This window comes from Carassius gibelio, chromosome B4, assembly GCF_023724105.1.
Source record: "Carassius gibelio isolate Cgi1373 ecotype wild population from Czech Republic chromosome B4, carGib1.2-hapl.c, whole genome shotgun sequence".
In the NCBI taxonomy this organism is placed as follows: domain Eukaryota; kingdom Metazoa; phylum Chordata; class Actinopteri; order Cypriniformes; family Cyprinidae; genus Carassius; species Carassius gibelio.
Window position 1 is genome coordinate 15,499,252 of NC_068399.1, and position 12,589 is coordinate 15,511,840.

The 12,589-nt window shown below is 35.7% G+C and overlaps 2 protein-coding genes and 1 long non-coding RNA gene across 4 annotated transcripts in view; 2 read left to right on the forward strand and 1 right to left on the reverse strand.

Annotated features, from left to right (window-relative positions):
• The window catches only part of cacna2d4a (calcium channel, voltage-dependent, alpha 2/delta subunit 4a), a 37,991-nt gene extending 26,246 nt beyond the window's left edge, over positions 1-11,745 (forward strand). The window contains exons 28-40 of one of the 2 annotated variants that reach the window (XM_052555138.1): positions 3,766-3,827; positions 7,042-7,056; positions 7,181-7,228; positions 7,379-7,441; positions 8,345-8,415; positions 8,508-8,583; positions 8,885-8,937; positions 9,034-9,089; positions 9,239-9,259; positions 9,463-9,580; positions 10,403-10,518; positions 10,822-10,904; positions 11,022-11,745. In XM_052555138.1, the coding sequence (XP_052411098.1) occupies positions 3,766-3,827; positions 7,042-7,056; positions 7,181-7,228; positions 7,379-7,441; positions 8,345-8,415; positions 8,508-8,583; positions 8,885-8,937; positions 9,034-9,089; positions 9,239-9,259; positions 9,463-9,580; positions 10,403-10,518; positions 10,822-10,904; positions 11,022-11,117 (878 nt within the window). In that variant the 3' untranslated portion in view covers positions 11,118-11,745. The remainder of the gene's footprint in view (positions 1-3,765; positions 3,828-7,041; positions 7,057-7,180; positions 7,229-7,378; positions 7,442-8,344; positions 8,416-8,507; positions 8,584-8,884; positions 8,938-9,033; positions 9,090-9,238; positions 9,260-9,462; positions 9,581-10,402; positions 10,519-10,821; positions 10,905-11,021) is intronic. The other variant, XM_052555139.1, reaches the window with a different exon arrangement.
• The window catches only part of LOC127956884 (uncharacterized), a 16,770-nt gene continuing 4,698 nt past the window's right edge, over positions 518-12,589 (reverse strand). The window contains exons 2-3 of the long non-coding RNA XR_008153655.1: positions 9,145-9,300; positions 518-923 (exon numbers count right to left, since the gene is read on the reverse strand). This is a non-coding gene — a long non-coding RNA (uncharacterized LOC127956884). The remainder of the gene's footprint in view (positions 924-9,144; positions 9,301-12,589) is intronic.
• stk38l (serine/threonine kinase 38 like) overlaps positions 12,452-12,589 on the forward strand; it is an 8,995-nt gene continuing 8,857 nt past the window's right edge. The window contains exon 1 of the mRNA XM_052555140.1: positions 12,452-12,589. This exon is cut by the window's right edge and continues 66 nt beyond it. The gene's annotated coding sequence lies outside the window, so the exon portion shown is untranslated.

Genomic DNA, 12,589 nt, shown 5'->3' on the forward strand with positions numbered 1-12,589 from the left:
TGTGCCAGCCTTGTCAAAGATAGTAACATTAGTGAGGGATGAGGGGAGAGAAGAGGGGTCGAGAAAACAGCTGATTCTTTCTCCCTCTTTGCTTTCTGTGATGTCACAGCACTTACATCATTCAACTGCTACTTGTATAGACCTCTCTATTTATCTATCTACTATATCTCCATCCATCCATCCATCTATCATGTAGATCTGTCTGATAGTGATCTACATGATAGAGCTGGATCACGGTAGATCTGACCTATAGTGTATCAATTATGTATAGCATTGCTGCATTTAATGGCTGCATGTGAATCTATCTGACAAAAGATATTTCTCCCTTGTTATGTGCGGATGGATGAATGGATGTATGCATGGATAGATGAACGGAGAGACTGATCCAATCACATGTAGCCAATGCCAGCAGCGATGCATTTTACACTCTGTGATGTCCTCAGAGTGCTGACATCATACATAGTTCCCATGGACTAACTATACCAAATGTCATCCACGTATACAAACATTCCTGCTATTGCCTTGTGTTCTGAATAATGCATAATGGCATGCAGGCCAGCACCTCAGAAAAAAAGGAGAAATGCATCCATTGCAGCTATTTATAAGAGGAAAAGCATTCAGAGACATCAGAAGGGTTTACCTCCTGTGTGTTGTGGGCTGTTGCAACACACCGTGTACTTCAGAAGGACCTCAGTGCCACCCACATGCTTTCACATGCCAGACATTGACAAGAAAAAGCACTACAACTCCATTAAATCCTTACCATGCCATTTCTCTCCTTATCAGAAGCCGGTATGTTATGAAGTGTGCATGTGGGTGTGTACATTGATGATCCCGTGTGTGCTGCTCACGTTGAGGACAGTGTCATACTTTGGTGGTTAGTCTTCAAGGTGTCGGTAGGGGCTGTGCTGACATCATGTTACCTAAGCAACAGAGGGAAAGGAACCGAGAGAGAGAGAGAGAGGTGGGGGGATTGAGAGGGTGTTTTTTGACTCACTGTTAGCGTATGCTACTTGAGCTCTGTGCGATAATCTGCAATGTAAAGACCCAGCTGCTTTGCTTGCCATTGCACACACCCTGCAGTTCAGTCCTGGCATATTAAAATAGATATTAACTACATTAGCATAAATTAGTATATATGAATATAATTTCGAATTTGAAACGCGTATTGAGCTAAGTTTAAAATAATAAAGTATAGCAGAATCCACTGCGCAGATCAGTGAACCAGTTAAAACAATACATGAAGTACAATTTTCTCACACACACTCAGTTAATCTCTACTTCAATATCCCACACACACGAGCTGAAGCCTGGACATTAAGCTTATTACAACCAGACGAATCTTATTCTTAAATAACGAGGTATTGTTTTACATAATTAAAATAGCACACATTCACACACTCATGAACACACACACCTCTCTGTCTCTGATTTTACTCTGACGTTCATTCCACAAATTTGGTACAGTATTACTGTCAGTAATACTGTAACCCCCCCCCCCCCCCCCCCCCGTGCTCTGTTTGACCTAGTTTCTGTCTCCGTCTGAGTGTATCATTAGGTTCAGGTGTGTTTCGTTAATGATCCTCATTTGCCAATGTATTTACTTCTAATCTGTACCTATGTTCCCTAGTCCAGTGTTAAAACTAAAGACCGTTTACGTCCATGCGCCCATTATACACTGCACCCCTGACAATTATACGGTTTTTTTTTTTTTATCATTATTTTAAAACCATTAGAGGCACAAAACCATGTTTGTTTGTTTTTTTTGCAAACTATTAAATGTATATTATCTTGTAACTTATCTTAAATTAACATTTTAAACAAGTTTTTAACATTAATGGCCAGATTTAGTAACAGCTTGTGCCAGCGCAAACCATCTTTTGTCAATAAAATAGTATTGTCAGGATTTACTAAAGACGTGCAGTGAAGAATTAGCGCTGAAAAGGCATGGACAGTTATTTCTGTGCCTAACCTTATTGAATATGTATTTGTAGGAGTTTCCCTTTCAGACGCAACATTTAACAGAGGAGAGAATTAAAATAAATCATGCAGCATTAATTAATTATGTTTGTGCTCATCAATATACTGGTATTTGCGCCATTATTTAACTCATGCCTTAAAATGGAATTGCGCTTTAACACTAATTTACCTCGTTTAGTAAATCTGGCCCCAATTTTCTATTGATAACATTCATTTTAAATAATTTACTCTTAATTATAATTTATAATGACCAAAACCAAATATTTAGCAGGGTCATTTTAAGCACATACATTTCTGTGTTTAAAAAAAGTTTAGACCCTATTTTCAGCACAGCACAAAATCAAGCAAATTTTAAAGCATTTTCTAAATTTTTTAGACAAACTGTAGTACCGATTGCATTTTTTCATTTGCAAATAAGTATTTACTGTATCAATAAATAAAAAGTAGCAGCTTCATTGAGCCTCATTTATTACGTTTTGTCTGATAATTGAGATTGACTCTGTATTGCTTTGTTTGTTGGACAAAATAACATGAATGATTATAAACCTAATTTACATATTAGTAGCAGGCCATAAAATTTTTATATAAAAACCTCATATTAAAAAATTTGAATATATAACAGCTTATATTGACCTTAATTTTATGAATCATTTGCAAAAAGAGAGGAAATATTTGAGATTTGCAATAGCCTATTCATGGAAAGTGCCACATATATTTCACACATTTTTCTCTCACATCGCACTGCTCCCTCATTTAAGGTTTTATATTTAACCGTCAGATGGTAAAATCTGTTTTTAAGTAGGATTGACTGCTCGCCGTGCTGTCGCTCTGAGGATTTGGTTCATGCTGTATCACATCATTGTGTTTGTTTTTGTGTGTGGGATGTTTGTGTGGAAAAGAGAATGACAGAAGCTCAGAAAACTGGATATTTACTAAATTATCTGCTCTGCTGGAGTCACATGTCTTCCGTCATTCACACTTCTAACTGTGTTGGGATGCGTCCGCGAGCTCGCTCGTCACTATTTTTGGGTAATCTGCATTTCAGGGTTGTCCAAATCTTCAGGATGCTGGAGGACACATGGTGACTGTAATCTTCCAGTGTTGTTACAGTATGTCTGCCGGGTCTAGGGCTTTATAATCTATTCATTCAAAAGATTGTCTCCCCTCTGCTAGCCATCTTCCCCGCCCCGAGCAGCTATTACCAACACTGCCTTCCACTCTCTGCCTCTTTATTATCCAACTCTATTAATTAGCTTCAGCGTGATGCATGGTCCTGCTCTGGTCTCTCTCTCTCTCTGAATTATTGAAGTTAAAAGATTTTTACTCAAACGAACAATTTACTGCAGTTTAATCAGATCCGTCAGCTAATTGCAAATTCTAACTGTCCTACTAATTACACAGAGTCCTTAAACAACAAAACCATGTTCTGTAAAAAGCAGTAGTTTATGAGGGACACGTTTGTGATGTACAGACTGAGTTATTAGGTATCGGGTTTGATATATGAGATAATAAACTGAAGTATGAGGTATAGGGTTGAGGAATGAGCTATCAGGACTGAGACATAAAATATCAGCACATTTTGTATGTTTAATTTTGAGACAGTGGGTGGGTACTGATGCATGCTGGGATAATATCCCAGTCAAATGGAACGGGTCTTCAGCAAAAAACAAAAAAACAAGTATCTGTCAACTGTCCTCATATATGTTTGTGTATTTAATTTGATATGTTAAATATTAAAATCGCTATCTTTTCTAATGTTTGTGTCTGTGTTTCTTTCCTGCCTAGCCATTGGTGTACAGATGACTCTTGAGATGTTGGAAAAAAGGTTTTGGTCCATAGCCACGCAGGTACTAAAACAAATCTATCAAATTATCTACTGCAATTACAATGTATTGCTTGCTGTCCGTATATGCATGTTTATTTTTGTGGCTGCGTTCAGGTTTTGCTAACCTTGAAGAAAGTATTCTATTCTATTCTATTCTATAATATTATAAAACAAATGTCAACAGGATCTCCACAAGGATATCTACATAAGCGTGTGAGATACAGGCCGGATGTGTCCTATCTGTTTAAACATTGTGCATTCTGTGATGGGAGGTGAAGACAAACACAATAATGTTAGTGGTGACACTCTTGGCTCCGGCTTTTGTTTGACATTTATGATACTAACAGAAGATGTTGAGTGTCGAGAGTAGAGCTGCACGATTAATCGTTAAAAGATCGCGATCTCGATTCAGACACCCTCTCGATCTCATTTCTAAAAGACAACGATTCCCCGAGTCTGTTAAACCTTTGACAAAGTCTTACCGGATCATTCAAATCCGTGCGCGCACTGCCGCTGACACAGAGAGAGCTCTTACCATGTTTGGTTAAGAAACATCTTCACAAACAGTCTTTTCAACTACACAGTATTATATCTGTCTTACAGTCATTTATATTATCACAGAAATACTGGGATAAAGTTTATAGTTTAAATATAAACATTGATGTCTATATGGCAGCGATCATAATATAACAAATCCCCTTTTGAAAGTACTGCGCTTTAAATAACGTTTGTGTCGATTGCATTGTTTCACCAATAGGTGGCGACAAGTGTCTTAATTTATTTGTCAATTAATTAATTTTTCATTCAAGAGAATCGTTCAAAAACGCTGATTCATCCAGAAATGAAACAAGTGTAGTAGGTTTATGAGTGAGTCGTTGAATCAGTGATCTAAACAACTTTTTCATCATTCTAATATTAAAAAAACTGGGGTTTTAAATATATTATATATACACTACCAGTCAAAAGTTTTTGAACCATAAGATGTGTAATGTTTTTTTAAAGTCTCTTCTGCTCACCAAACTATATTTATCTGATCCAAAGTACAGCAAAAACAGTAAAGTTTTGAAATATTTACCATTTAAAATAACTGCTTTCACTTGAATGTATTTTAAAATGTAATTTATTTCTGTGGTGTGCAGCTGTATTTTCAGCATCATTACTCCAGTCTTCAGTGTCACATGATCTTCAGAAATCATTCTAATATGCTGTTTTGCCGTTCAAAAAAAACATTATTATTATTATTATTATTATTATTATTATTATGTTGAAAACAGATGAGTAGATTTTTTTCAGGTTTCTTTGATAGAAAGTTCAGAAGAACAATAATTGTGTGTAATAGAAATATTTTGTTATAAATGTCTTTGTCACACTTGATCAATTTAAAGAATCCTTGCAAAATAAAATAATTAATTTATATACTTGTGATAATGATAATGTTAATAGTAATAATAATAATAAAGAATCGTAGGAGAATCGTGATCTCTATATGAGATCAAAAAATCGTGATTCTCAGTTTATCCAGAATCGTGCAGCCCTAGTCGAGAGAGGGGTGGGAGAGTCCAGACGGCACTTGAAAAGAATGGGGAGCGAATGCGATATCACTCTCTACATCCTCCTCAGGGAGGACACTCTTCATTTTTCTCGCACCCCTGGGATTTTCCAGGCCTCCCTGAACGCTCTTCCATCTCTGCTGGCACATTACCCCTGTGACTGCAGCGATATTAACTATTGCCTTATTCAGCAAAGTCAAAGACAATGACAACTCCACAGTGATTATTTACAGTTTGAATGTTTGAAGTTTTAAAATCCAAATCCAATATGTAAGGATCATCAACACAGCACACACATAAGATGAAACATGCATTAAGTGAGAGAGAGAGAGAGACCGGCATTAATATCTGTGTAAATTGTGCACGGTTATTCTTAGTCCTAGTTGAGAATAATGCAAAGCAAAGTTTTGCCACTAGAACACACATGCATCATCTTTAAAACAAGACAAATTTACTTGCTTAGCAAAGTTGTGCAAGATAAAATATTTTGAGAGTATACATATATATCTTTGAAGCTTGTTTCCCTACCCCACTGGCATCCTTAAGCATAAATGTAACCAAAAACAAAACAAATAGCCAATGAAAGAAAGAAAGAAAGAATTTTTTATGTTTTCCTTTAATGTTTTTAGGAAGTAGTCTGTTATGTAGAGCTGCAGAATTACAGTATTTTCCGGACTATAAGTCACACTTTTTTTCATAGTTTAGCTGGTCCTGCGACTTAGAGTGTTTTCAGCTTGTTTATTTTCATATAAAAATATGGCATGCAGATGCATCAAACAATGGTATAAAGATCATTCAATGTAAATTGTGATAATCGTAATAAATGATCGCAATTACAATTTCAAGGGAATAATCGACAATTCAGATTTTTTTTTTTTAATTGTTATTATATTTTAAAATATCTGTTTAAATTTTAACACGTGTAATTTATTCTGTGATGGCATAGCCGAATATTCAGCATTCATCACTTAGTCTTCAGTGTCACATGACCCTTCAGAAATCATTCTGATTTGTTGATCAGAAATATTTCAGTGTTTGAAAGCTGTTTAATATTTTTGTGGAAACCTTGAGTTTTTTGGGGGGATTACCGTATGTGATCAATACAAGTTTCAAAATAACAGCATTTATTTGATTTATCTATTTTTATTTTATTTTTTTTAATAATGTAAATGTCTTCACGGTTGCATTTTACTGTTAACATTTATTTTTAATGCATAATTGATGAACATTTATTAACAAAAATATATATGTATTATGTATATCTTATACTGACCCGAAACTTTTTAGCAGTAGAGTACTATATATAAAAAAGACACAATGCTTAAAAATTCCAGTAAATAAATGTATCTTTAGGATGTTTAGGGAAACAGCGGTCCCTCTGAAGAACACACAAATGCTTAAATTAAGATACATGATCTAAGGTTTTTTGACAAGCTATAATAAATATTTACAGGTCCCTGTGAGAGCAATTGTTTCTGCTTCTATTGTCCCTATTCTTATCTGATACATGGCTAGAGTAAAAGCACACAGGAGCCTACGCAGACCATGTGATAGCTTAAAGGCACAACAGAGATGTTAGAAGCAGGAGTTAAGTTTAAAGCTATTAGTTCTGAGCCTGTGATTTCATATCAATTAACGCTTTTCCTTTTTTTCCACCGCTGCTCATATTATCTGGATGGATATCAGGCGGATGACACAGATGTATGTATTCATTACAAATACAAGAATAATCTCGAGTAGATACCATAAAAACGTAAACGCTCATCATCATCAGCACTATTTTAACCTGTCTTCTTCAATGTCTTTCTCTCTCTCTCTCTTTCAGTGTTCAGGTGTAGACGGGCTTTGTCCTCTAAGCTGTGCCGATAATCCGGTGAGTGTCTTACAGTGTAGTATTTATAGTGCATAAGTGCTGGGCATCTAGAGCATTTGTAGACATATCTGCAAAAAATATGTATCGCCAGTCCTCCATAAAACTAATTCAGTTTGACAAATGCACTTCCTTTTCTGTGTTTGTGTGCAGGATGTTAACTGCTACGTCATTGACAGTAATGGCTTCATCATCATCTCTAAGGACAGGTCTGATGTAAGAGCACTTAAAGTGACAGGTTAAAGTCAACACGAAATGACATTCACAACCCAAACATCTGTAATGTAAAAATATAAAAGTAAAAAGTATGCATGTGTGTGTGTTTGTGTGTGTCTATAGCTTTCTATCTATCTATCTATCTATCTATCTATCTATCTATCTATCTATCTATCTATATATAGATAATTTGTATAAAGTATACATATTCTGTGTTTTTATCTAAATGTAGTTTATTGTTTAGAAATGAATATTGATTTATTAGAAATTAATAGAAAATTCCTCTTTAGTGTTTGCTTGCAGTCATTCGAAGCCCTGGAGATTTAGGTTAAGATGGGAAATGACACGCAGTAAAGTTTCATCTAGAGTGCCGTTTAAGTGGTTCAGCTGAAAACAGGTCACGGTCAAAAAAAAAGTCAATGAAGTCATGAAATAAAATGGGAACTAAATAAGGACTTCTATGCTGTGAATAACACAGATTAAAAAAAGCTCTATTTGACGTTGACTCAGCATAAGAAGGGGAAAGTGGAAATGAATGAATGAATAGATAAAATGCATGAGGTGTTTTCCATCATTAGTAGCGGTCCTATGAGAGAGACAGAGAGGGAGAACAGTGCATCATCAGGGTAAATATAGAGGAGGGGAGGGATAACAGGGGTTATCTGAATAATTCAGCACGCTGGGTGCAGTAAACGCTGACTCTGATGTGGGCCTGCAGTCTTACAGAGCACACATGCTGTTTAAAATTTGATTTCAGTTCCTTATTGAACAGTAAAGTCAGCACGCCTATGGAAAAAAGAACTTATACAGACGCATTCATTCTGTGATGTCATTGTTCCCGTTTGAAGTAAATAATAAATAACTGCAATGTCTCAAAGCCACGTGTCCCTGCATTCTCTGTAGGTTGGAAAGTTTCTGGGGAACATTGATGGGTCGGTGATGTCTCAGCTCTTGAAAATGGGCATGTTTAAAAGGTACCAGAACTTTTTTTGTGTGTAACGAACCACTTCCAAAATGTGACGTAATGCATTAAGGTGTAAATGCTGTCACTGCGTGTCTCCCACAGAGTGTTACTCTATGACTATCAGGCCATGTGTAAGGTGAATCCTCACTATGCCAGCGGCGCTCGACCCCTGCTAAGTGTAAGCATTGTCCTGTCTGTTTGAATAACGTCTACCAGAACACAAGCATCAGATGCTATCAGTGTTACTTGTAAAGCATTGCATTGCTGTTCTTGCAATCCACTGTGTATGGGTGGAGGTCACAGGTCACAGCTGATCTAGATGGTGATTTCTTGATGGTGTGAAGAAAAAAAGACAAGATATATGGTTTCTGTTATAGGTTCTTGAACGGGAATTCTCAGTGTAATTGAAATGAAAGGATGCAAGCTTCATTCTATTCTTCCTTCTTTTTTCCATCATTCTGCTTTTCTTCCTCCCTCAGCCCTTTTATAATCTTTTGGCAGCACTGAGATGGTTCCTGTCAAACTTCCTGTTGTAAGTGTGGCTGTTTGTTAAAACATTTTCTGCGCTTTCAAAGCATCAGTGACTCAGTTCAAGCTTTGTAAAATCATACGATTTCCTCTCTGCCAGGTTTTTACTGGACTTCAACATCTACAGTCTGTGGCACTCAGATCCCTTTGCAGAGGGTATGTGTAAAGCAAAAAAGCTACCATCATTTCATCATTCATTTGTGTCCCTCACCTGTTCGTGTGGGTGTTCCTGTGTCTTCCTTCTTCATCGCCTTCTCTCTCATATCTTTAATTCTGTAACCGTTCTTCATCTTGACGTGTCACAGCCAAGACCTTTTTCCATGCATGTAAGTGCTGTCTCCAATCACTGTGTGTGATATTGCTAGTGCTGTGTGTGAAAAAGAGAGCAGAGAAATAATAGTTTTATTGCTAGATTCTAGATTATTGAAATCACACTGTTGTGGAAGTGTATAATAGAAGTATTATAGGGGCTTATGGCACTTCAAAATAAAAGGACACAATTTAAGATGACTGTAGATTTGTTTTGTAGCTAATAAGAAGTCAAAGGGGGACATCCTGCAGCCCTGTGACACCGAGTATCCCAGCTTCGTCTATGAGCCGTCAATCAAAGAAACTAACAGCATGATCAAGTGTGGGAGATGTCAGAAGTAAGCACACACATAGATCATTTGACCACAGATGGATTTGGATTGAAGGGATAATATCTCACACTTAAATATATATATATATATATATATATATATATATATATATATATATATAAGCTCTTGACAAGTCATATTTGCAAAATGTAAGGTTGTAATTATGAGAACCTTAAGCACATGCAGTAGTTTCCTGTCTTTTTGACGCCCTCTAGTGGTGAAGACAAATAATATACTGTAAAAATAAAGCTACATTATAACAACATGGAGCATATGACAGTAATATTTAGGAAGATAGCTATTTTAAGCATATTGCTTTATTCCTGATATTACGGTCCTCTTGCACCTCATCCCTTAAATCCTTAGCACTTTAAATTACATAAAAAAATGTATATGGTACAAGCAAATATTTATCAAACTTCTATACAATGTCTATATATTTTCACTTTTTAAACTATGATTTTGAATCTATAAGTAAAGTAAGCTAATTTTCAGGCACAGTTTGTCTGTCCTTTGGCACTAATTGCATCAAATATCTTAAAGACATTCTATAATGAAATAATAAAAATGACTATTTATGTTTGGTTGATGTACAGTTTCTAGTGTAAAGTGATCAAGTCTTACAGTATATGTTGCTATTGTTACCTCCTGGGGTCATCATGACTTCATTTCACGAGCGTCTACTTGGCACAACACTCTAACCTAAACTGTATCTGCATTACTGAAATGGTTAAATACTGTCATTTTGTTCTGAATAACCTTGTTCAAAAGAACATTTTGTTCTGTTCTTAATCTTTCTCCTTTCTGTCTTTCTTTAATTGCCTGCAGGATGTTTGTAATTAATCAGATTCCTGATAGTAACTTGCTGTTGGTGGTGATTCAGGCAGACTGTGACTGTTCTCGGCAGTACGCACCCATCACCATGGAGCCCAAAGAGGTCAAATATATCCTTAAAACCCCAGCTAAACCAGGCTCCACAGACCACACACTGAGGAGATGAATCACAGCTTTGAAGGAGATCCGTTTAGTCACTTAAAGGTGCAACCAGTATACATTTACTTCATTAGAAATCTTCCATGGAAATTACTGGGTGCACCTTTTATAGATTTTTTAAACAAGCGACCCAAAATGTAATTTCAAGTGGATTACAAAGTATGTTATATTTCAAAATGTATATGTGTGAACTGGATCGAGCTATAAATCTATGGTTTGTTGCTTTTTCTTCATTTTTCTTAACCACTGAGCACACAATGCATCAGTGAAATGTGACCGCATGAGATCTCAGAAGATACGAAGAAGGCCTGAGTCTTGTCACGCTTACCACCCTCAAGTAAACACATGCATACTAGACAGCTTTCAGACATGTATTGCAGCAATGCCTTTTGATTACTATCTTGTCTCAATGTAAAATAATATAGTCGCTGGTGCATATTATGGTCTGTTTTAGGAAAATGCTAAGGACTGCGGTGGGGCCGAGGCAATCAGCTTGTCCATCTTGCTGTTTCTGGGCTGTTTATCAGTCTCTGCGCTCATCCGTCGATGACAGAGGACCTGTTAAACTCCCAAGAGAACCACCTATAGTGCACACACTCAACTCAGCATGTTTTCATTAGCAATAATATGAGTTGACTAGACTAGAACACATTGTTCTTCTACAGTGCAAAGTCTTCAACATTGATTTTATATAGCATAACTCATTATAGTTTAAGGTTTGTGGATTTTTTTTTCTCTGTGGTCTCTGAACCATTTGCTAAAACATCTTCAGTGCCATCAGTGAGGATGGATCGAAAGGATGAACAGCTGAGCTTGACTGAACTGAGACATTACCGAGGAGAATTTATGGCTGGTGGCTGTAATTTGATTTTAGTTGTCTGTCCTGCTACTTGCACAAAAATTATTTTTGAACAATTATTATAACTATGCATTATTAATACAAGAGACTATAAATCTCTGTTTACTTTCTTACATTAAATATCTTGTCATTTGTGTTTTCGCTCAGGTATTATTATGTGGTTGTTATTTTTTCAAATGCTGATGAATTGACACTGTGAATACTGCATTACAGGAATCCCATGTGTCTTACTGTACACCTTAAACTTAATTTTAAAAAGCTTTTGAGTTAAAAGGGGAACATCAGTGATCAATGCTGAAATAAAGAATGAAACCAAGTATTTTCTGGTGAAGTATTTTCTTATATTAACTCTTGAGGTACTAAATCTCACTTCAATATTAGATATATTAATAGTAATTATATGAATATATAATATAAAACAAATGTTTTTGTCTGTATTTTTTCGATGAAAAATACAGAAAAAAAGTAATATGACATTATCAGTATTAAAAAAATATATTAAAATATATTTTAATGTAATTAACACCAGTCTTCATTTTTTGTTACATATAATAATGACATTATTGCCTTTTTGAAATACGAGTGTATTTTGTACCCCCCCCCCCCCCCCCCATTTTAATATATTTTAAAATTGAATTGGACTTTTCAGCAGTCACTACTCCAGTCTTTAGTGTCACATGATCATTTAGAAATCATTCTAATATTTTGATTTGTTGGTCAATTATTATCAATAACTGTATTGGTGCTCCATTATTATTCCTATTATTAATTTTTACCGCTTCATATTTTGTGTATATTTTTATGAAAGTATAATAATGCCATTGTTATTATTATTTACATCTAGGTTAAAGATATTAACAAAATGTATACAACATTTAAATATATAAATATAAATACACTAAATGGGTGGTAAAATATATAGTTAATACACGAGTTATTTGTCCATGTATATTATTCTTTATTTAATATACTTTAGTATTGTTCTTTCTTGTCAACTTTTATTTTGTAGAGATGTCACGGACGGTCAGGGACTCTTGATTTGTGAGAGCGAGCGCGTGCGGGGAGGCAGTGCTCAACACACATCAGTCTGAATAGAGAATAAACATGAGCGAGCTGTGAGCCTCTCTGGTGCGCCTGCTCTACTGACGGACATTCACTTGTCT